Genomic DNA, 23,958 nt, shown 5'->3' on the forward strand with positions numbered 1-23,958 from the left:
ATCTAGTCATCTAGGGTGTAAGCTGTTCAGGGCATGGTCTGGTTCACGCTCTGTGCAGTGCAGGGCCCTGAGCTTGGCTGCGAGGTGTTGCCCCAGCACCTGTAATAACATTTGTAGCTGGGCCCCACAGCACCCGTGTCAGACCCTTCTCCCATCTCAGCCGCCAGGGTCTAAATGCAGCCACCTCTGGGGTGGAACCGAGCAGCCGTTGTGAACAGGCACCCACAAGCACATCTGGAGCGGGCAGGAGCTTTGGCTGACGCTGATAGACTTGGTCTGGAATTTGGCTACGAGCCCCCTGCTGAGCCCCTGCCTGCGCCCTGTATAACAGCACCCCCTAGTGCTGCACCGGGGCAGCACTGCCTGCCGGGGGGAGAGCCCCATTTGCAGAGTGACATTCTCTTCCAGAGCGGTCAGGGAGCACCTCCCAGTATCCCCAAGTAAGCCTCAGTGCCCCCAGCACCTCCTAGTGCCCCCCAGCCCCAGCCCCCTTCAATACCCCCAGCCCTCAACAGTCCTCAGTGCCCCTCAGCCCCAGTGCCCCCCAGTCTTCAGCGTGCCCAGCGCCCCCCAGTACCCTCCAGCTTTCAGCACTCCTCAGTCCCCAGTCCCCAGACCTCCTCAGTGCCCCCAGTACCCCCAGCATCCCATCCCTCAGCACCCCCAGCCCTCAGCACCCCTCAGTGCCCCCAGTCCCCAGCACCTGACAGCCCCCAGTGCCCCCACCCCTCAGCGCCCCCAGCCCAAAATGCCATTGGCCTTCTTGGCCACAAGGGCACACTGTTGACTCAAATCCAGCTTCTCGTCCACTGTAACCCCTAGGTCCTTTTCTGCAGAACTGCTCCCGAGCCATTCGGTCCCTAGTCTGTAGCGATGCATGGGATTCTTCCGTCCTAAGTGCAGGTCTCTGCACTTGTCCTTGTTGAACCTCATCAGATTTCTTTTGGCCCAATCCTCCAATTTGTCTAGGGCCCTCTGTATCCTATCCCTACCCTCCAGCGTATCTACCACTCCTCCCAGTTTAGTGTCATCTGCAAACTTGCTGAGGGTGCAATCCACACCATCCTCCAGATCATTTATGAAGATATTGAACAAAACCGGCCCCAGGACCGACCCCTGGGGCACTCCACTTGACACCGGCTGCCAACTAGACATGGAGCCATTGATCACTACCCGTTGAGCCCGACAATCTAGCCAGCTTTCTATCCGCCTTATAGTGCATTCTTCCAGCCCATACTTCCTTAACTTGCTGGCAAGAATACTGTGGGAGACCGTGTCAAAAGCTTTGCCAAAGTCCAGGAACAACACGTCCACCGCTTTCCCCTCATCCACAGGGCCAGTTACCTCGTCATAGAAGGCGAGACCTGCCCCGCCCCCCAACCAACCCCTGAATTTCCAGCACACCCTGTGGAAGCTGGAACGGCTCCTCGGGGCTGGAGGTCAGCGGTGCCTTGTGCAGATGTCTGATCGAATGGTTAGAGCAGGATATGGGTGACTGGGGCTCCTGGGTTCTACTCCTGGCTCTGGGTGAGGGGAGGAGTGGGGTGTCATAGTTAAAAGTAGGCATGAGGGGGGCAGTCGGGACTCTTGGGTTCTGTTGCTGACTCCCTTTGTGCTCTTGCCCAAGTCACTTCCTGTGCCTCAGTTTCCTCTTCCATTGATAGGGAAATCCTCCATTATTGTTGAGTTTCCTATTGTATAACCTCTCTGAGCTCCTAGAGCATATCACAGTCACCGTCACCATCCTGCTCAGGGCGTCAGGAGCAAGTTCCCCTACTTTTATTGGCCAAGCATTGACCTTTCTACCTACTGGAGATCCTGCGGCACAGATTGATTCGTTCCAGGTTTTTACTCTATTGGACTCTGCTTGCTTTCCCATACGGTGCCTTTCCCCCACCAGCACGACCCGCTCGGTCAGTCCTGGATATTTTGTACCCTGGTATTACCGTGTGCCATTGATTATCATCGGTCCACCAAGTTTCTGGGATGCCTGTTTTATCAGCCTCCTCATTTAATACCAGGCTCTCCAGTTCACCCATCTTAGTATTCAGACTTTGAGCATTTGTACACAAGCACTTATAAAATGTGTCCCTGTTTAGTTGTCTGGGGCTCTTTTCATCTGTTTCTTTTCAGCTCCTAACTGTACGTTCACAGAATCGTAGAATATCAGGGTTGGAAGGGACCTCAGGAGGTATCGAGTCCAACCCCCTGCTCAAAGCAGGACCAATCTCCAACTAAATCATCCCAGCCAGGGCTTTGTCAAGCCTGACCTTAAAAACCTCTAAGGAAGGAGATTCCACCACCTCACTAGGTATCAACTTCTGTCCTCTCCTCCTTAGTAGGACACAGAGAATCCTCCCCTAAGGGACGTCTCTGTCTGAACCACGAGCTCCTCCACACCTGTCAGCTTCCCCCAGCCCCTAGTTTAAAAACTCCTCTATGACCTTTGAATTTGACATGCCAGCAGCCTGGGTCCATTGTGGTTTAGGCAGAGCCCATCCTTCCTGTATCAGCCCCTCCTGCCCCAGTTATAACCCCCCCCCCACCCCGTACACCGTCTGTTCATCCCCGCATTGAGACCCTGCAGCTCTGCCCGTCTCCCTGGCATCTCAGAGACTGCTCCCAGGGAGTCCTGGACTTTAACCTCTTCACTAGCAGCCTAAATTTGGTCTCCAGCTACACCCCCCTCCATACCCCTGTCCAGCCATATCCCCCCTTGTGCCCCCCTCCAGCCATACCCCTCCATACCCCCATCCAGCCATAACCCCTCTGTACCTCCATCCAGCCATACCCCCCTTGTACCCCCATCCAGCCATACCCCCCTGTACCCCAGTCCAGCCATACCCCCCATACCTCCATCCAGCCATAACCCCTCTGTACCCCCATCCAGCCTTACCCCTCTTGTACCCCCATCCAGCCATACCCCCCGTACCTCCATCCATCCATACCCCTCCCTCTGTACGCCCGTCCAGCCATGCCGTCCTCCATACCCCCATCCAACCATACCCCTCCTTGTACCCCCATACAGCCATACCCCCCTGTCATGGAGTCCCCGGGCAATGCTCTGGAACTGCTCCCTACGAAGCCAGTCAGGACTCTGGGGAAGTCTCCTTTCTGTGAGCAGCCTGTCTGCGGGACACAAAGCTCACACAGCTTCCACCTTCCTGGGTCTGACCTCGGAGCCTTCAGCATCCTCTTCCCCTCCGTGCACTTCCCACAGCGAGTCCGCCCAGGCGGGATCCTGGGGAAGCCAGGGGGTCCTGCCCCCCAACTCCACAGTCAGACGTGACTCTCAGCCAGCCAGTAACACAGAAGGTTTATTAGACGACAGGAACATGGTCCAACACAGAGCTTGTAGGTGCAGAGAACAGGACCCCTCATCTGGGTCCATTTTGGGGGGCAGTGAGCCAGACAACCATGTCTGCCCTTCACTCCTTGTCCCAGCCAGCCCCAAATGGAAACTCCCTCCAGCCCCTCCTCCTCTGGGCTTTGTCCCTTTCCCTGGCCAGGAGGTCACCTGATCCCTTTGTTCTCCAACCCTTTAGCTCTCACCTTGCAGGGGGGAAGGGCCAGGCCATCAGTGGCCAGGAAACAGGGTGTCGGCCATTCTCTATGTCCAGACCCCTGCACACACCTGCCCTCTAGGGCTCTGCAAGGATCATACACCCTTACCCCACCATCTAGATACTTAAAAACTGCATAGGGGAAACTGAGGCACCCCCACACTATTCAGAGGAAACATTAAGAACAGTCCCACTTTGTCACACCCCCATACCCCATCCAGCCATACCCCCGCTGTACCCCCATCCAGCCATACCCTCCTCATTACCCCCATCCAGCTATACCCCCCGTATCCCCATTGAGCCATACCACCCTCCATACCCCCATCCAACCATACCCCCTCTATACCCCTGTCCAACCATACCCTCCTCCCTACCCCCATCCAGCCATACTCCCCCTGTGCCCCCATCCAGCCATAACCCCTCTGCACCCCCGTCCAGCCATACCCCCCTCTGTAGCCCATCCAGTCAAACCATCCTCCCTACCCCCATCCAGCCATACCCCCTCTATCCCCATTGAGCCATACCCACCCCATACTCCCGTCCAGCCATACCCCCCTGTGCCCCCATCCAGCCATACCCCCCCCGTACCTGCCTTTCCCTGTGTCACTGGTACGTCCATGTACCACGCTCACCGGCCCCTCAGTCCCAACCCACAGCCCCTGCTGTCCCAGCCCCATTATATTCATTCTTCTTGGCCCCCGTGGGGCTGAGGGAGCCCCAGAACCAGCCCAGCAGCCCCAGAGTCTCTGGCCCTCAGGGAGGTGAGGCTGCCATGGCACAGGCCCTGGACCTTGCCCAGCTTCTCCCCACGCATGCAGGGCTGCTGCAGGCTCTGCAGGCTCCTCGCCACTCCTCTGATCTCTGACGGGGAGGGGGGATCAGGGAGCACGGTGGAGCCAGGCCCATGGCCACCTTTATACTCCGATTGCTGTGGGGCGACCAAAGATGGGATCGCCACTACCCAGCCTTGAACTCATGCCTCACTGCACAGGGAGCACACTCCATGGGGGCCCATCACCTTAATTCTCCCCCCTTATCTCTGCTCTGATGCCCCTTTAATTCTGACCAGATGCACCCCTTCTCTCTGTCCCAATGCCCCCCTAAATGCTGACCCGATGACCCCTTTAACTCTGGTCCAGCACCCATCTTAACTCTGCCTGGATGCCCCCCCGTTAACTCTGTCTCAGTGCCCCCCTTAACTCTGCCTCAACACCCCCTTAACTATGCCCGACACCCACCTTAATTCTGTGCCCTGATGCCATCCATTCCCCACCCAGGCCAAGGTGCCTCCATGCACCAGTCCTCTGGCCATGCTCATGCCCAGGGTTCGTCAGCAGGGGACAGTAGGCCAAATCTGGACAGTCAGATGCTTTTGAACAGACCCCGAAATCTTTTCCTTTACTTATTATCATTATTGTTATTTTTTTCTCTGGAGTCTGAACCTTGACACAAACTAATTGACTACACCGGCTCCTGCCCATCTTGGAGGGTCCCGGGGGGGTTGGGCTCTCTCAGCCTGTCAGGCGTGAGGGCAGGGGATCCAGGGGGTGTGTTGTGGGGGACGCTGTTCTCATCCTCTCCCCCGCGGGCAGGTTCGCCACGAAGGAGCGGAACGGGCTGCTCCTGTACAACGGGCGCTTCAACGAGAAGCATGACTTCGTGGCCCTGGAGATCATCCACGAGCAGATCCAGTTCACCTTCTCGGCAGGTAGGGCCTGGCCGGGCCCCGCTCCCCTCGGCCCCGGGCCTGGCTCCTCTCGGCCCGGCTCCCCATGACCCGGCTCCCCTTGGCCCGGGCCCTGGCTCCCCTCGGCCCCGGCCTGGCTCCTCTCGGCCCGGCTCCCCATGACCCGGCTCCCCTCGGCCCGGGCCCTGGCTCCCCTCGGCCCCGGCCTGGCTCCCCTTGGCCCACCAGCCCTCCCCACCCCTCACCCCAGCTGCCCTGGCTCTCAGTTCCCCTGGGCCTGCCTCCCCTCACCCCCTGGCTCCCTCTGGCTCCTGGGCGTGCAGCCCCCCGCAGAGCCCTCTGCCCCCAGGCCCTGCTCCCCTCTCAGGGCCCAGCTCCCTGCTGCCGGGGGGGGAGCTCTGGGTTCCCTGGCCCACCTCAGGCCGTGGCTCCCCCCATCCCCTGGGGTGCCCCTCTCGCCAGGGCCCCGCAGTAACCAGCGTCCCCTGCTCCCCCCAGGCGAGTCGACCACCACGGTGTCCCCGTCCGTGCCGGGCGGCGTGAGCGATGGCCAGTGGCACACGGTCCGGCTGTGGTACTACAACAAGGTGAGTGGGGCGGGGCCGGCGGGCACCCGGAGGGCAGGGCATCCGGGCAGCTGCCTGTCAGTGCCGTGCCTGCCAGCCACGCCACGGTCAGGGGAGCTGAGGCGATCACCAAGGCAGTCAGAGGTCCCAGCAGAGCCCCCCAGGAGGCAGCGCTGGGCCCCTGGCCCAGCCCAGCCCCTCCCTCGCTACGGGCTGACCCTGGTGCTGAGCTCGCTGCATCCCCCCCCAGCCCCCTCAATTCTCAGCTGGCTGGGGGCGGGGGCGGGGGGCAGGCTCCTGTCCTGGGGCCTCAGAGAGCTGGAGGAGGCAATTGTGGGGTGGGACCCGCGGGAAGCATCTGAGGCTCTTGGTCCAGGGGGAGGGGTTCTTGGGGGAGGGGTGGAGGCCCCAATCCCAGGGCTCCCAGTCTCCTGCCCAGGGCGGGCCCCAAGGTCTCACGCCAGGAGTTCTGCCCCACAAGTCTGGCTGAGGGCTGCCCCGAGCCATCCATGGGGCAGCGCGAAATGGATGGATGCAGATGGCACCAGGTCGCTGGGGGCGGGAGGCAGATGATCGGCAGCAACGGGAGAGCCCCTCCCGCGGGCACAGCTGGTGTCTACACTGGCTCTCCGGCGTGTCCCGCGTGGCCAGGGCCCGAGGCAGCCTCCTGGCGGAGACGTGGCGGCTCAGCTGGGATTAGTGCCATTTGCCGGCACCATGTGGGTTTACCCACCCACTGGGCACAGCAGAGCAAGGGGTCAAGTGCCGGCTGCTGTGAGCCCAGAGCTCAGCCAAGCTCCCCTTGGTCAGGCTCTGTCCGTCCATCTGTCCTCGCCCTGTTCCAAGGGACCCGCAGCCAGCTCTGCTCCCTCTCCTCTCCCACTCCCTCCTGCCTCGGGGGGGGGTAACCCATTTGCCCTGTGGAGGGGCGGGGAATCCATCCCCTTTGGGGCACTGGGCGCCAGGTGTCGCTGGCCTGGGGGCTGGCTGAGATGGGGTCGCCACAGCTCACCCAGTGCAGATAGCTGGGCACCATTCACCTGTGTCTCTTAGCCTGTCCTGAGAGCAGACACGCCCCCAGTACCATGCAGAATACTGGGGAAACTGAGGCACACATAGGCATCAAAATTCCCACTTGGTCACAGGCACTCACTGCACTGCCTGAGGGATGGGAGTCCTGGAGCCTGACTCCCACAGGGCCATGGCAGGGCCAGCTTCCCATGGGCCTGGCTGGGCAGGGAGCGGCCAGGAGAAGGTCGGGCCATGAGCTGGCCGGGTGGGTGATGGCAAAGCGGCTCTGCTGGCAGCTCCTGGGGCTGCTACTCTCCCCGACTCCACATGCCCGCAGGCTGCCAGCCGGTTCCCGTCTTGTCACTCTCCAGCCGCTTCCCGCGGGCAGGGGCAGGCCGAGATCTGGGTCCCAGGAGTGCTGGGGACTCCTCTTCTCTGGGGTGCGGCCCCATTCGGGGAGGAGGCTGCTGGGCTGCTCTCACGATGGGATGGCAGCGAAGGTCTGACTGGTGCCCAAATCCCTTGGGCCAGGGAGGTGCGGATTGTGCCGCATGCCCTGCCCCAGCCACCTGCTGCACCCTGGGGTTTTGCTCTCTTCACAGCCCGTCATTGGGAAGTCGGGGGTGCCCCAGGGCCCCTCGGAGCAGAAGGTGGCCGTGGTGACGGTGGATGACTGCGACGCGGCTGTGGCCCTGAAGTTTGGCCAGGTGCTGGGGAACTATTCCTGCTCCGCGCAGGGGACGCAGTCGGGCACCAAGAAGTAAGAGACTCGCTGGGGCCCCGAGGAGCGAAAGCCAAGCGGCTTCTGCACAGACCTGCTGCTGCCCCTCACTCCCAACCCGCAGCCCCTGCTAGCCCTGCCCCCCCGACTCCGTCAGTGCCCCTCACTCCCGACCCGCAGCCCCTGCTAGCCCTGCCCCCCCGACTCCGTCAGTGCCCCTCACTCCCGACCCGCAGCCCCTGCTAGCCCTGCCCCCCCGACTCCGTCAGTGCCCCTCACTCCCAACCCGCAGCCCCTGCCAGCCCTGCCCCCCCACTCCGTCAGTGCCCCTCACTCCCAACCCGCAGCCCCTGCCAGCCCTGCCCCCCCCGCTCAGTCGGTGCCCCTCACTCCCGACTCGCAGCCCCTGCCAGCCCAGCACCAGGCAGGGGAGGGTTTTCCGGTGCCTGGCTCAGGATAGTGAATGGGGAGGAATCCCCACCGCATGGTCATGTCCCCGTATGACTCTGCTTCCATTGCCCAGGTCCCTGGATCTGACGGGCCCCCTGCTCCTGGGGGGGGTCCCCGACCTGCCAGAGAGCTTCCCGGTGCGCAACCGGCAGTTTGTGGGCTGCATCCGGAACCTGCTGATCGATAATCGCCAGCTGGACATGGCTGACTTCATCGCCAACAATGGCACCGTGCCGGGTGGGTGCTGGGCAGCTCCGGGGGGGGCCTCTGGGATAGGAGCCGGGGGGCACCATGCTGCGTTGGTGCTGGGTGGTCCCTGAGTTAGGGGGGGCTCTGGGATAGGAGCCGGCGGGCACCGTGCCTCATGGGTGCTGGGTAGTCCCTGGCTTAGGGGGGTCTCTGGGATAGGAGCTGGGGGGCACTGTGCCGCATGGGTGCTGGGTGGTGTCACGGAGTCCCTGGGCGATGCTCTGGAACTGCTCCCCATGAAGCCAGTCAGGACTCTGGGGTAGTCGCCTTTCTGTGAGCAGACTGTCTTCAGGACACACAGCTCACACAGCTTCCACCTTCCTGGGTCTGACCTCGGAGCATTCAGCATCCTCTGCCCCTCCGTGCGCTTCCCACAGCGAGTCCGCTCAGGCGGGGCTCCTGGGGAAGCCAGAGGGTCCTGCACCCCAACTTCGCAGTCAGACGTGACTCTCAGCCAGCCAGTAAAACAGAAGGTTTATTAGACGACAGGAACATGGTCTAAAACAGAGCTTGCAGGTGCAGAGAACGGGACCCCTCAGCTGGGTCCATTTTGGGGGGCAGTGAGCCAGACAACCACGTCTGCACTTCACTCCATGTCCCAGCCAGCCCCAAACTGAAAACCCCCTCCAGCCCCTCCTCCTCTGGGCTTTGTTCCTTTCCCGGGCCAGGAGGTCACCTGATTCCTTTGTTCTCCAACCCTTTAGCTCTCACCTTGCAGGGGGGAAGGGCCCAGGCCATCAGTTGCCAGGAAACAGGGTGTCGGCCATTCTCTGTGTCCAGACTCCTGCACACACATGCCCTCTAGGGCTCTGCAATGATCATACACCCTTACCCCACCCCCTAGATACTTAAGAACTGCCTAGGGGAAACTGAGGCACCCCCACACTATTCAGAGGAAACATTAAGAATAGTCCCACTTCGTCACATCTCTCCCCCCTTCGAGATCGAACTGAGCGGGGTCACTTTAGCCGGTGACCTGGGGAAGTTCGAAGCCACCAACGTTCCCATGGATGCCCCAGCATCTCTCCCATTCCTTGGTAGGAGTTACACCAGGCCCTTCCATTTTCACACCCTCCCTTAGGTCAGGGGTGGTCGATAGCACTCGCAGGCCGCATGTGGGAAGGTTTATGCAGCCCATGCCCTTTGGCCACCCCAAGAATGTCTCCCCATTGACCATCACCTTCTGCTCCCACTGGAGGTCCGAGGGGCCTGGCCCCAGGAAACTCCACACAGACATATAGGTTGGGGTCAGGAGTGGGAGCCTGTCCACATCCCCAACCATCTGGCTGACGGAGTCTATGGCCTTGGGACCCAGCAAGGGAGCTAGACACCGGGGCTTTTCCGCAGGGTCCCCTTGGTTCAAATCGCCAGCCTGCTCAAAGGCAGTGAGGTGGGCATCCAAACCCCCCCCCCCCTTAACCAGGGGCAGCAATTTAGTCTCGAGGTTCCCTGCGGAACTGGCCCCCCGGGATCTATCCCCACTCACCCCGGGGAGGTCCCCTAGGCCTCTCCGCTCCCCACCGCCAGTTCATGCTGCTGCTGCTTCTGCAGCTCTTTCTCGGGCTCTCGCTGTCCCCCACAGTCCTCTTGCTCTCTCAGACTCAGCTCCAATCCCGTCCGTCTCGATCCCCCGATGGGGAACCCGATCGTGAAGACCCTCGTCTGGTCGGGGACAGGAGTCTTGGGGATGCCTGGCTCCCGCTTCAGCTGCTCCCAGATCCTGCTATAGCCCCAGTTGGGGTCAGGAATCTGTTCCTTAGAGCGGTCATCCTCCTCCAGCTGCACGATTAACTCTGCTTTGGTGAACTTTCCAACGCTCAACCCTCTCTTTTTGCACAGGGTTACAATGTCCTTCTTAAGGAGACGGTGACAGGCCATCACTCCGCTCCTCCCAAGTTGTTGTGGACTCACAGGCCCGTGTGTTCTCAGCTCCCCACGGTTTCCAGGGAGAACCCCTAGTGTGCCAGCCCTTCTCGAGGTCACCACCTCTTTGCCAGGGTCGAGCTGCAGACTCCTCCGCCCCTTGGACTGCTCGCTGCAATCCCCAGGGGAACCCTGTTACTGCACAGTCCTTCTCGCTGGTCACACACTCCCAGGGGTTAACCGCCCCCCGAAACCGCTCCTCTCTGAGCCTTCAGCAGGCCTGGTCCTCGGCAATCCCCCTTCGTGTTACTGCTCCCCAGTCACTTACTGCAGGAAGCACCATCCACGGGGTGCAGTACATCCCACCTCTGCCACCAGTTGTCACGGAGTCCCTGGGCGATGCTCTGGAACTGCTCCCCATGAAGTCAGTCAGGACTCTGGGGCAGTCGCCTTTCTGTGAGCAGACTGTCTTCAGGACACACAGCTCACACAGCTTCCACCTTCCTGGGTCTGACCTCGGAGCATTCAGCATCCTCTGCCCCTCCGTGCGCTTCCCACAGCGAGTCCGCTCAGGCGGGGCTCCTGGGGAAGCCAGAGGGTCCTGCACCCCAACTTTGCAGTCAGACGTGACTCTCAGCCAGCCAGTAAAACAGAAGGTTTATTAGACGACAGGAACATGGTCTAAAACAGAGCTTGCAGGTGCAGAGAACGGGACCCCTCAGCTGGGTCCATTTTGGGGGGCAGTGAGCCAGACAACCACGTCTGCACTTCACTCCATGTCCCAGCCAGCCCCAAACTGAAACCCCCTCCAGCCCCTCCTCCTCTGGGCTTTGTTCCTTTCCTGGGCCAGGAGGTCACCTGATTCCTTTGTTCTCCAACCCTTTAGCTCTCACCTTGCAGGGGGGAAGGGCCCAGGCCATCAGTTGCCAGGAAACAGGGTGTCGGCCATTCTCTGTGTCCAGACTCCTGCACACACATGCCCTCTAGGGCTCTGCAATGATCATACACCCTTACCCCACCCCCTAGATACTTAAGAACTGCCTAGGGGAAACTGAGGCACCCCCACACTATTCAGAGGAAACATTAAGAATAGTCCCACTTCGTCACAGGTGGTCCCTGAGTTGGGGGGGCTCTGGGATAGGAGCCGGGGGGCACCTTGCCGGGTGGGTGCTGGGTGGTCCCTGAATTAGGGGGGTCTCTGGGATAGGAGCTGAGGGGCACCATGCTGGGTGGGTGCTGGGTGGTCCCTGAGTTAGGGGGGTCTCTGGGATAGGAGCCAGGGGGCACCGTGCCTCGTGGGTGCTGGGTAGTCCCTGATTTAGGGGGGGCTCTGGGATAGGAGCTGGGGGGCACCATGCCTCGTGGGTGCTGGGTGGTCCCTAAGTTAGGGGGGTCTCTGGGATAGGAGCTGGGGGGCAAAGTGTCCTGTACCGCAGGATGGGGGTGCAACAGAGGTGTGTGTGCCGAGCCAAGTGGCATGGGTTCTGGGCGTACCTCTGCCCTCAGTCATGGGGTTCAGACCCTGGGAAGGGGCTGCCATTGGGTCTGTGCCCCTCCCTGAGCCCCAAAGCGTCACCTGCCCCTTGTCCCTGGGGAACGCTTCCCATCAGCCGGGGCTCAGCCTGGCTCTCACCCCCCCAGGCTGCTCTGCCAAGAAGAACGTCTGTGACAGCAACACCTGCCACAATGGGGGCACCTGCGTCAACCAGTGGGACACGTTCAGCTGCGAGTGCCCCCTGGGCTTTGGGGGCAAGAACTGCAGGCAAGGTAGGGGGCTCGGGACCAGGCGGGAGGCTCCAGCGGGGACAGGCTGGGGGTTCAGGGCAGGGGCAGGCGGAGGGCTCGCAGGGGAGGGGACAGGCGGGGGTTCCGGGGGGGGACAGGCAGGAGGTTTGGGGGGCAGGCGGGGGGCTCGGAGGGGGCAGGCGGGGGGCTCTAGGACAAAGCTGGAGCCACAAACCACTGCCCGAGTGCTGGTCCCCAGGATGCAAGGCCCCTCCAGACCCGCTCCAGGCCCCTGCATGGCTCTTTGGGGGGCGGGGCTGCGGGCCCCTGTTGTAGAGGCAGCAGGCCCCATGGGCTGAGCTGGTGTCTCCTGCAGAGATGGCGAATCCCCAGCGATTCCTGGGCAGCAGCCTGGTGGCCTGGAGTGACCCGGCCCTGAGCATCTCGCTGCCCTGGCACATGGGGCTCATGTTCCGCACCCGCCAGGCCCACGGCGTCCTCCTGCGGGCCCTGGCTGGGCAGCTCTCCACCATCACCCTGCAGGTAGGGCACCGGCAGGCGGCTGCCACGGGGGAGGGGCCGTTGCCCAGCAGGTGGGTGCCATGGGGGGAGGGGCTGTCGCCTGGCAGGCGGGTGCCACGGGGGGAGGGGTCGTCGCCCGGCAGGCGGGTGCCACGGGGGGAGGGGTCATCGCTCGGCTGGTGGGTGCCACGGCAGGAGGGGCCGTCAGCCCATAGGGACTCCCTGCGGGTGCCAGAGCCTGGGGGATGCAGGACCTTGACCCCCCTACTGCCCAGGTGAGGGCGGGGCCCATTCTTGGCACGGTGCCCAGGGAAGTGATGCACCCCCCTCTGCTGGGCTGGTGCCAGAGCGCTCGGGCCCCCTGGCATCGGCCCCACATGGGCTGCGAGAGGCGGGGCTGGGAACGGTCCCACATGCCCCACTGGCCTCCAGCTAACACTGCCCATCCCAGGGCCCCTTGCACTGGTGCAGGTGGGAGCACCCGGATCTGGGAGACACTTCCCATCCCCAGGGGCCCCTGCCCAGAGTCTGAGCATCCACCCATGGGCCCTCGAGAGCCACCCACTGGGCACGTCCCAGCAGCCGGGACCCCAGACCACTGCTCCCCTCACTGCCCCCTGGAACCCGTTGCCCCCCTGCTCCCAACTCGCTCCCCCACTGCCTCTCTACCCCCTGCTCCCCCCACTGCCCACTGCTTCCCCCTGCTCCCTCCCGTTCCTGCCCCACTGCCCCCCGGCCCCCTACTCCCTTCACTGCCCCCGCCCCCTCTGGTTTCTTCCAGCTGAGCGAGGGGCACGTGCTGATGAGCGTCGCCCAGCCTGGCGGCCGTGGCTGGGCGCTCCAGCTGCGCCAGGTGAAGGTGAACGATGGCGGCTGGCATCACTTGCAGCTGGAGCTGCGGCCCGGGCGGGAGAGCGCGGAGGCCGAGGGCCTGGCTGTCCTGTCCCTCGACTACGGCCTGCACCAGGTGCGGGGGCTGGCGGGCACAGAGCTGGGCATGGAGGGTGCAGAGCAGCGGGTGAGGCCGAGACAAACCGGGGGCTGGGACAAAGGGGGTCTGGGCAGGATAAGGGGGGGAGGGGCGGAAGGGGGGCTGGGTGAAGGGTGGGGGCCAGGATGGGGGGCTAGGCGACGTGTTGGGGGCGGAGGATGGGGGGCAGGTGCAGGGGGGAAGAGGGGTGGGGGCAAGGCGTTTGGGGTGTGATGGGCCCTGGGGGAGGGTGTAGGGGGCAGGATGGGGGGCTGGGCAAGGCGTGGGGGAGGGGGCGTCGTCACTGTCGTTCCTTTAAACCTTGTGTCTGTTTCTTCACATTTGAACTGAATTTTGGGGCCAACAACAGAGCCAGGGTGAGAGCAACAGAGACACCCTGGACTCCCCGATCCACCGGTGCCCCTCAGCCCCGACCCGCAGCCCCCTCAATCCCGCCCCTGGGCTCCCCACTCCACCGGCGCCCCTCAGCCCCGACCCGCAGCCCCCTCAATCCCACCCCTGGGCTCCCCCGCAGCTCTGCCGGTGCCCCTCACTCCCGACCCACAGCCCCCTCAATCCCGCCCCTGGGCTCCCCACTCCACCGGCGCCCCTCAGCCCCGACCCACAGCCCACTCAGTCCCATCCCTGGGTTCCCCCCACCCCCCAGCTCTGCCGGTGCCCCTCACTCCCGACCCACAGCCCCCTCAATCCCACCCCTGGGCTCCCCCGCAGCTCTGCCGGTGCCCCTCACTCCCGACCCACAGCCCATTCAGTCCCATCCCTGGGTTCCCCCCACCCCCCAGCTCTGCCGGTGCCCCTCACTCCTGCCCGACAGCCCCCGCCCTGCTCTCCCAGTCCTGGGCTCCCTGAGCTCTGCAGGGCCCAGCGCTCACCGGTCTCTCTGGCAGGTGCTGGAGGTCGTCGGCAGCGAGCTGCAGGGGCTGAAGCTGGGGAACCTGAGCGTGGGCGGCGTGGCGGGCGCGGGGGGCCGGGTGCAGCAGGGATTCCGCGGCTGCATGCAGGTACCGGGGGGCGCCGGGGGGTTCATACCTTCCTCTGGGTGCCAGCCGGGGGATGGGCCCATCGGGCTGGGACCTGGCACCTGGGCGGGCAGGTAATGGCAGCATCACGGCCAGACCTACAGTCCCTGGCTCTCGGGCAGCCCCACCACTGTCCGCGGGCACCCGCCAGCCCCAAGTCCCAGGGTCAGACTGTGGCGTCCTCTAGTGGCCAGTCCTGGCAGCTACAGCCTGCCACACAGTTGGGCCCTTGGGGGCTGGTTTCCATCCTCTGCTGCTGGGTCTGGGGTACAGCGTGAAACACGCAAACAAGGGGGTGATGGTGGAACCCAGCCCCCTGCTGGGGGGCTACCAGGGAAGCTCCAGGCCCATTCTTGGGGGGGGGGGCTCTGGGCCTGTTCTCAGGGGGGCTGTGGGCCCATTCTTGGGGGGGCTCTGGGCTGATTCTTGGTGGGCTGTGGGCTCGTTCTGGGGGGAGGGGGTCTGTGCCCGTTCTCAGTGGTGCTCCAGGTCTGTTCTCGCGGGGGCTCTGGGCTGATTCTCCGGGCCTCTGGGCCCGTTCTGGGGCGGGGGGCTCTCGGCCCATTCTCAGGGGGGCTCCAGGCCCACTCTGAGGGGGGCAGAGGGGGGCGGGGCCAATGCCAGGCTCACCGGAGCCCCTCGTGCCCTGGCAGGGGGTGCGGATCGGCGAGACGTTGGCCAGTGCCGTGGCCCTGAACGTGAACCAGGCTGAGCGGGTGAGCGTGGAGCACGGCTGCAGCATCCCTGACCCCTGCGACTCCAGCCCCTGCCCGGCCAACAGCTACTGCAATGACGACTGGGACAGCTTCTCCTGCAGCTGTGACCCAGGTGAGGGGCAAGAACTGGGCGGGGGGCAGTGTTCCCTGCCCTTCAGTGCCCGCATCAGGGGGGTCACATGCTGCCTGGTGATCCCTGTGCATCTTCAGGGTATTTGCCCCGCCCCAGGAGCCCCTTGGGACCAGCGGGGCACATCTCAGCCAGGCTGGGGAGCCGTGGGGCGCTCAGGCCAGCGGCTCTGGGGCTGATCACACGCAAGGGGCACCCCAAGGCTGGCCAGCCCCTTGGAGGACAGCTCCGGCCAAGGCTGCCCGGCTGTACTGCACGCAGAGCATCACTCCTTCTCAGCCAGCAGGGGCGGGCGGCCGTGGGAGCCCTGGGCTGGGGCAGCGGGACACTGAACCTCCAGGCATCTCCTCCTTCCTGCCCCAGGTTATTATGGAGACAGCTGTGCCCACGTGTGTGCCCTCAACCCCTGTGAGCACCAGGCCACGTGCACTCGCACGCCCAGCGCCCCGCACGGCTACATCTGCGAGTGTCCCCCCGGCTACTTCGGCCCCTACTGCGAAAACAAGTGAGATGCCGGGACACGGGGCGTGCGTCTGCCGTGCATGTAGACGCGCTGTGTGGGCATAGGACTGGTGTGCGCACACAGTGTGTGTGGGGGGTGTGTGCAGTGCAGGTGTATGCAGGGAGTGTGAGTGTGAGTGTGTGCACAGTGGAGGTGTGTACTCTGTGTGCTGTACAGCTGTACACAGTGTGTATGTGTGTGAGAGCGAGCACCATGCAGGTGTACGCTGTATGTGTGGGCGTGTGCAATGCAGAGCTATGGAGTGAGTGCCCTATGCAGGTATGTTCAGTAAATATGTGTGTGGCTGTGTGCAGTGTTCGTGCACACTCAGGGTGGGTGTGTGCATGCTGTACAGGCATACGCACTGCACGTATATGCTGTGTGTGCACCTGGTAGAAATGTATGTAACACGTGTGTGTGCATGGCATGTGGGTATACTCAGTGATTGTGTGTGTGTGTGTGCCGTGCAGGTGTTCACAATGAGTGTGTGTACATTGTGTGTGTGCAGTTTAGATGCACAGTGTTTGTGTGTGCTGTGCAGGTTATGCAGTGATTGTGTATGTGTGTGCATGTGCACAGTGAGTGTGTGCGTGCAGTGCAGGTGTGTGCTGGGTGTGCGTGCAGTGCAGATGTAGGCAGTGAGTGTGTGCGTGCAGTGCAGGTGTGTGCTGGGTGTGCGTGCAGTGCAGATGTAGGCAGTGAGTGTGTACGTGCAGTGCAGGTGTGTGCTGGGTGTGCGTGCAGTGCAGATGTAGGCAGTGAGTGTGTACGTGCAGTGCAGGTGTGTGCTGGGTGTGCGTGCAGTGCAGATGTAGGCAGTGAGTGTGTGCGTGCAGTGCAGGTGTGTGCTGGGTGTGCGTGCAGTGCAGATGTAGGCAGTGAGTGTGTACGTGCAGTGCAGGTGTGTGCTGGGTGTGCGTGCAGTGCAGATGTAGGCAGTGAGTGTGTACGTGCAGTGCAGGTGTGTGCTGGGTGTACATTAGGGTTGTGTGCAGTGCATGTGTGTGCTGGGTGTATGCTGGCTTTGCATGCAGTGCAGGTGTATGATGGGTGTACATTGGGGGTGCTTAGAGTGCAGGTGTACGCTGGGTGTGCATGCAGTGTAGGTGTGTCACGGAGTGTGGGGGAGTCCAGGCCCTGCACCCCTCTTCCTGGGATTCACTGAGACTCTCAGCCAGCCAGTAAAACAGAAGGTTTATTGGACAACAGGAACACAGTCCAAAACAGAGCTTGTGGGTACAACCAGGACCCCTCAGTCAAGTCCTTCTGGGGGAGCAGGGAGCTTAGACCCCAGCCCTGGGGTTCCCTGCGTTCCTCCACCCAGCCCCAAACTGAAACTAACCCCCCCAGCAGGTTCCCTCCTGCAGCCTCCATTCACATTCCTGGGCAGAGGTGTTACCTCCCCCTCCCTCCCGGCTCAGGTTACAGGCTCTCAGGTCTCCCAGCGAAACTCCCCTGCCACATTCCCAGGTCAACACTCCCCCCTTCCTGCTGCGTCACAAGGTGTACGCTGGTGTACGTTGGGGGTGCGTTCAATGCAGGTGTACGCTGGTGTACGTTGGGGGTGTGTGCAGTGCAAGCCTACCCTGGGTGTACGCAGTGTGTGCACGCAGTGAAGGTGTAAGCTGGGTGTATGCGAGGTGTGCGTGCAATGTTGGTGTACGCTGGCAGTGCGTGAAGTGCAGGTGTACGCTGAGTGTACACTGGGGGTGCATGCAGTGTGTGCCCAGTGTCTGGTAGCATGTTGCGGGCATTGTGTGTGCAGTGCATATGCAGTGAGTGGGCCAGGCGCGTGTGGGAGTGGTACCCAGAGCGAGTGTGGGGGGAGGGACGGTGCAGCGCGCGCGGGCCAGTGCCGGGTGCCCAGCGAGGGCGTGGGGGGGGCAGCCTGTGCACTGGGGGGCAGGTAACGAAGCTGGGGCTGCTCTGCACAGGATCGACCAGCCGTGCCCGCGGGGGTGGTGGGGGCACCCCACATGCAGCCCCTGCAACTGTGACGTCAGCAAAGGCTTCGACCCCGACTGCAACAAAACCAGTGGGGAGTGTCGCTGCCGGGTGAGTGGGAGAGGCCCCGCCGCAGAGGGACTGGGGGGTGCCCGGGTCAGCAGTGGGGAGATTCCACTGCAGGGAGACCGGGGGCGTGCACGGGCCAGCTGGGAGGATATACCACTGAAGGAGGATTGGGGGTGCTCAGCCCAGCTGCGGGGGATAACACTGCTTGGGGGTGCCAGTGACCCAGGGCTCCCAGAAGGGCTCCATCAGGGGCCGGGAGTTGAGCAGCACTAGGGGCAAGGGGTTCCCATGAGGCAGGTTGGGGGCCCAGATGGAATGTGAGACTTTTTGCCCTCTGCAGCCTTGGGGGTGGGCAGGTGGGGCTGGTCTCTGGTGGTACCTGCCCCGTAGAACGGCTCTGCCCTTGGCCCCGGGCAGCAGGCAGCCGAGGGGCTGGCAGTGGGACATGGTCGGTGGCAGTGGCCGCTGGCTGCATGGTGGTCCACGCGTGAGCAGAGTTTGGCGGGTCTCAGCGAGTCAGTGTCACCCACTCCAGAGCACTAACTGTGCCCTGCCAGCAGCATAGCTGGATGGGTGGGAGCTGTTCTCCCCTCCACCGAGAGGAGCCCCATGGGGCACGGGGCAATGGGTGGATCTCGCCCTGTGGTGGCCCATGGGCTGCCTGGTCAATAGATGGGGCTTGGCTGTGCAGGGCTGCCAGCTGCCCGCTGGGGCTAAAGTCCTGTGTTCTGCCCCCCAGGAGAATCACTACTGCCCGCTGGCCAGCGACTCCTGCCTGCTGTGTGACTGCTACCCCACGGGCTCCCTGGCGCGGCTCTGCGACCCCGAGACAGGACAGTGCCAATGCAAGCCAGGCGTCATCGGGCGACGCTGCGACCGCTGTGACAACCCCTTTGCCGAGGTCACCGCCAACGGCTGCGAAGGTCAGACCAGCCCCTGTGGCACGGCGGGCGTGGTCCTCAGGGCACAGCGGGTGCGGCCCCCAGGGCATGGCAGGGCCCAGCCCCCAGGGCATGGCGGGACATGGTCCCCAGCGCGAGGTGGGGCACAGTCCCCATGGCATGTCTGGCACAACCCATGAGGGAGGGGCAGGACACAACTGCCAGCATGAGGCGGGATGTGGCCCCCCAGGGCGCGGCAGGGCCCAGCACCACTCGGGATGCCAGTGGGGGGCATGCCCAGGACACAGGATTTTGACTGGGGGCAGTGTGGGGGGAACAGCCACCCCAGTAGGGAAATAAAGGAGACTCTGGGGGGCCAGAGTCAGCTGGGGGCTGAATGGACCATAGCCCCTGAGCTGTGGGCACCCTGCCCCCCCCACGCTGGCGAAGGGGTTCCTGGGCCACTGGTTGCCAAGGTCTCCCAGCCAGGATGTGGGCCATGGCCCCAGGTGATGTCCCATCCCCCCATCCATTGTTATCCAGACTCCCCATGGACCCCGCTGCCTGCCCACCGCCCGGCAGGCCCTTGTCCAGGCGGGGTCTGTGATAGCAACCCCCCAACCCAGGGCTGTCCCGTGGCCCCTGTGCCCCCCAGCCAGGGCTCTCCTGAGCACACTGCGGTAAACTGGGCCCCTGGACCTGCCCAGCTGGGGGCACCTGCTGGGCGCCCCGGGGCTCTCGCTCTGATTTGCCTCTTTGCCGTGCAGTGAATTACGACAGCTGCCCCCGTGCCATTGAAGCCAACATCTGGTGGCCCCGCACCCGCTTTGGGCTGCCCGCCGCATCACCCTGCCCCCGAGGATCCTTGGGTAACTATGTGCCGCTGCGACGGGAGACGGTGCTCGATGCGCCCTCATGCCATGGCTGCAGCGTGATGCCCTGTGCCTGCCTGCCCAAACGCTAGGGGTGCAGGACGGCGCTGAGTCTCTGGCCCGTGCTGGCAGCAGGGGCTGGTGGGCAGGGCCGGGGCCCCCCACGGTGACCTCTGCTCTCTTCCCGCAGGCACTGCGGTGCGGCACTGTGATGAGCACAAGGGCTGGCTGGCTCCCAACCTCTTCAACTGCACCTCGCTGCCCTTCGCCCAGCTCCAGAGCCTGGTGAGTGGCATCTGCCCAGCGCCCACAGAGCCGGGGAGCCCAGCCCCAGCCCTGCCAGGGCCTCCATGGCAGCTCCCAGCACCCTGGCTGTGACTCCGGGGGGCCCCAGTATGCACTGCTCCACCTGGCGAGGCGAGACCTGGGGTGCTCCCTGTACGGGCAGCCCCAGGTGTCATTGCTGCCGGACTTGGCTCCCCAGTGCCAGGCGCTTTGGACAAGGTCGTGTTGTGCTCTCGGCCAGCCCCAGTGCAGGGGCCGTCGGTGCTGCCAGGCTCCCCTTGCCCTGCCCCACACTTCATCCTGGCCCCCCAGTTCTGTCCCCAGCCCCCCTCAGGCTTTACCTCCTCTCCCAGGATGGAGGTGCTGGGGGCTCCTCTCCCCCACCAGGCCAGTGGCATCTTCAGGGGTCTTAACCCCCTCTGCCTCTGGCCAGGCCAAGTGGGTGGGGGGCCGAGGAGCTGCCCTGTCACTCACTGTGGAGGGGGCTGACCCACTGGGCTGTTTAGTGCCCCCCCATGGGAACGGTATCGGGGGGGGAGCTCTGCCAGCTTCCTGCAGCAGCTCTGATTGGCTGCCCTTCCCCAGGAGACAGGGCAGTGGGGAAGGCAGCGAATCAGAGGGGGTTTTCCCACAAGCTGACCAGTCCCATCCTTGAGGAGGACATCATGACAGCTAAACTGGGAGGAGAGGTAGATACGCTGGAGGGGAGGGATAGGATACAGAAGGACCTAGACAAATTGGAGGATTGGGCCAAAAGAAATCTGATGAGGTTCAATAAGGATAAGTGCAGAGTCCTGCACTTAGGACGGAAGAACCCAATGCACAGCTACAGACTAGGGACCGAATGGCTAGGCAGCAGTTCTGCGGAAAAGGACCTAGGGGTGACAGTGGACGAGAAGCTGGGTATGAGTCAGCAGTGTGCCCTTGTTGCCAAGAAGGCCAATGGCATTTTGGGATGTATAAGTAGGGGCATAGCGAGCAGATCGAGGGACGTGATCATTCCCCTCTATTCGACATTGGTGAGGCCTCATCTGGAGTACTGTGTCCAGTTTTGGGCCCCACACTACAAGAAGGATGTGGAAAAATTGGAAAGAGTCCAGCAAAGGGCAACAAAAATGATCAGGGGACTGGAACACATGACTTATGAGGAGAGGCTGAGGGAACTGGGATTGTTTAGTCTGCAGAAGAGAAGAATGAGGGGGGATTTGATAGCTGCTTTCAACTACCTGAAAGGGGGTCCAAAGAGGATGGTTCTAGACTGTTCTCAGTGGTAGCAGATGACAGAACGAGGAGTAATGGTCTCAAGTTGCAGTGGGGGAGGTTTAGATTGGATATTAGGAAAAACTTTTTCACTAGGGGGGTGGTGAAACACTGGAATGCGTTACCTAGGGAGGTGGTAGAATCTCCCTCCTTAGAGGTTTTTAAGGCCCAGCTTGACAAAGCCCTGGCTGGGATGATTTAGTTGGGGATCGGTTCTGCTTTGAGCAGGGGGTTGGACTAGAACCTCCCGAGGTCCATTCCAACCCTGATATTCTATGATTCTACAGCTAGGCTCCCTTGGGACTCCCCTGCCTCCCCAGCGCCCTGCCCTGAGCCCCCAGGCCGTATTCAGTCTGAGGCCCCCTGCTCCCCCGGTGCTGAGCCCCAAGGCTACGTTCAGTGCCCCTCCCCGGTGCCCAGCACTGACGACTGCCTTGCCTGGCGCAGGCGGAGCGGCTGCTGCGGAACGAGTCGCTCCTGGACCTGGGGCTGGTGCAGCGGATGGCCCTGCAGCTGCACAATGCCACCCAGCACACAACCAGCTACTTCGGCAGCGACGTGCGGGTGGCGTACCAGCTCTGTGCCCGCCTCCTGCAGCACGAGAGCCACCAGCAAGGCTTCGGCCTGGCTGCCACACAGGACGTCCACTTCACCGAGGTGCCAGCGGGTCGGGAGAGTGGCTGGGGTGGCGCGGGGAAGCCTTGCCAGGCGGGCACAGGGGTGGGGGCTTCAGGTAGCATTTGCCAGGGAGGTAAGGACCTTGGTGCCCCTGCTCCTGGGCACGGGGGGCTTGTTGTGATCAGAGGACGGTCCCCTGCTGGGGCCACGCATGTGCCCCATGGGAAACTGACCCCATGGAGCTGGAGACTGACCCCATGCAAAGCAGCCGGCATGGGGACCTGGGAAAGAATCTGGGCACTGCCATGCTTGTCCAGGCTGCCCCTGGGCACAGGCACAGGGGGCTGACGGGAAGGATGTGGGGCCCCATTGTCGCTTGATGCAGGCTGCCCAGGGGACTCCAGGGGCTCTTGTGGCCCGGGGCAGGTGATTCCCCCTCACACCCACAGGCAAAACACCCAGCTGGGGAGATGGGCCAGGGAGGGTCCCACAGGGGCAGGTGGGTCCCACAGGTCAGGCAGGGCCCCAGACACCCTGACTCCATGGGGCTGGATCCTCAGGTGGCCCCATTGAGACCAGAACCGTGACCTTGGCTCAGCCTCAGAGGGGTGGGACCAGGGGCTCGGTCACCATGGCGACGAGCCTGCCGCAATGCCGAGCCAGGCCCGTGCTCTGGACCCCCACCCGGGGGTGCCCAGTGTGTCAGCCCAGCAGGGCCCCATGCTCATGGTGCCCCCCCGCAGAACCTGCTGCAGGTGGGCAGTGCCCTGCTGGGCCCCAGCAACAAGCGCCACTGGGAGCTGATCCAGCAGACGGAGGGCGGCACGGCCTGGCTGCTGAAGTGCTATGAGGATTACGCCAGCACCCTGGCCCAGAACCTGCGCCAGACCTACCTGAGCCCCTTCACCCTCGTCACGCCCAACATCGGTGAGGGCGGTGCACTGGTGGCGTGGCTGTCGCGTGGGGGGCATGGCTGTCATGTGGGGGGCGTGGCTGTCGTGTGGGGGTTTGGCTGTCGCGTGGGGGCGTGGCTGTCGTGTGAGGGCATGGCTGTCATGTGTGGGGAGTGGCTGTCATGTGGGGGGCGTGGCTGTCGCGTGGGGGCATGGCTGTCGCGTGGGGGCATGGCTGTCGCGTGGGGGGCGTGGCTGTCATGTGGGGGGCATGGCTGTCGCGTGGGGGCGTGGCTGTCGCGTGGGGGCGTGGCTGTCATGTGGGGGGCGTGGCTGTCACGTGAGGGCATGGCTGTCACGTGGGGGAGTGGCTGTCACGTGGGGGCGTGGCTGTTACGTGGGGGGCGTGGCTGTCACGTGGGGGAGTGGTTGTCACGTGAGGGCGTGGCTGTCGCGTGGGGGAGTGGCTGTCATGTGGGGGTGTGGCTGTTGTATGGGGGCGTGGCTGTTACGTGGGGGCGTGGCTGTCGCCTGGGGGAGTGGCTGTCATGTGGGGGGCATGGCTGTCGCGTGGGGGCGTGGCTGTCGTGTGGGGGCGTGGCTGTCGCGTGGGGGAGTAGTTGTCACGTGAGGGCATGGCTGTCACGTGGGGGAGTGGCTGTCGCGTGGGGGTGTGGCTGTTATGTGGGGGCGTGGCTGTCATGTGAGGGGCGTGGCTGTCGTGTGGGGGGCGTGACTGTCACTTGGGGGCTTGGCTGTTGCATCACGGGGGCACAGGCTGCTGTGCCCAGGAGCTGGAAGGGGAGCCCTAGCATGTGAGGGAGCCCAGCCTGGCGCCAGGCCACATTCGGCTGCCCAGCCTTATCCACCCCATGGCCTGCTCCTGAGCAGTCCCTGGCCAGCGAGGGTGGGTACTCGGCGCCCCCATGGCTGGGCCTGGGAGTCTCCAGGGCTCCCAGAATCGTGGCCCTACGTTGGCCTGGAGCCAGCACGGGCAGGAGGGTGGGGTGAGCTCGTCGGGGGCAGGCCCAGGCCCTCATGAGGGGGTCTCTCCGCCAGTCATCTCCGTAGTGCGGCTGGACAAGGGGAACTTCGCTGGCGCCAAGCTACCCCACTACGAGGCGCTGCGGGGCGAGAAGCCCGTGGACCTGGAAACCACCGTCATCCTCCCCGAAACCGTCTTCCGGGCGCCTGAGGGCAAAGGTGAGTCAGTGACAGTGCCCCACCGGGGGGCACCAGCAGGGGTGGAGCTGGGCAGCACCTGTGGGGAGCCCAGGATTGCGGCAGGGCTGGGGGGGAGCCCAGGGCTGGGATTGAGGGGGCTGCGGGTCGGGAGTGAGGGGCACCGGCAGGGCTGGGGGGGAGCCCAGGGCTGGGATTGAGGGGGCTGCGGGTCGGGAGTGAGGGGCACCGGCAGAGCC

General features: G+C 63.6%; 1 protein-coding gene across 2 annotated transcripts in view; it reads left to right on the forward strand.

Annotated features, from left to right (window-relative positions):
- The window catches only part of CELSR2 (cadherin EGF LAG seven-pass G-type receptor 2), an 85,120-nt gene that overhangs the window by 42,603 nt on the left and 18,559 nt on the right, over positions 1 to 23,958 (forward strand). For both annotated transcript variants that reach the window (XM_048826605.2, XM_048826606.2), the window contains exons 4-20: positions 5,156 to 5,271; positions 5,749 to 5,837; positions 7,430 to 7,587; positions 8,072 to 8,235; positions 11,752 to 11,877; positions 12,212 to 12,378; positions 13,139 to 13,324; positions 14,236 to 14,349; positions 15,021 to 15,195; positions 15,577 to 15,718; positions 17,650 to 17,770; positions 18,468 to 18,651; positions 19,377 to 19,478; positions 19,672 to 19,766; positions 21,474 to 21,683; positions 22,388 to 22,571; positions 23,597 to 23,740. In XM_048826605.2, coding sequence (XP_048682562.2) covers positions 5,156 to 5,271; positions 5,749 to 5,837; positions 7,430 to 7,587; positions 8,072 to 8,235; positions 11,752 to 11,877; positions 12,212 to 12,378; positions 13,139 to 13,324; positions 14,236 to 14,349; positions 15,021 to 15,195; positions 15,577 to 15,718; positions 17,650 to 17,770; positions 18,468 to 18,651; positions 19,377 to 19,478; positions 19,672 to 19,766; positions 21,474 to 21,683; positions 22,388 to 22,571; positions 23,597 to 23,740 — 2,477 coding nt within the window. The remainder of the gene's footprint in view (positions 1 to 5,155; positions 5,272 to 5,748; positions 5,838 to 7,429; positions 7,588 to 8,071; positions 8,236 to 11,751; positions 11,878 to 12,211; positions 12,379 to 13,138; positions 13,325 to 14,235; positions 14,350 to 15,020; positions 15,196 to 15,576; positions 15,719 to 17,649; positions 17,771 to 18,467; positions 18,652 to 19,376; positions 19,479 to 19,671; positions 19,767 to 21,473; positions 21,684 to 22,387; positions 22,572 to 23,596; positions 23,741 to 23,958) is intronic.

Source organism: Caretta caretta, chromosome 21, assembly GCF_965140235.1.
Source record: "Caretta caretta isolate rCarCar2 chromosome 21, rCarCar1.hap1, whole genome shotgun sequence".
Lineage (NCBI taxonomy): Eukaryota > Metazoa > Chordata > Testudines > Cheloniidae > Caretta > Caretta caretta.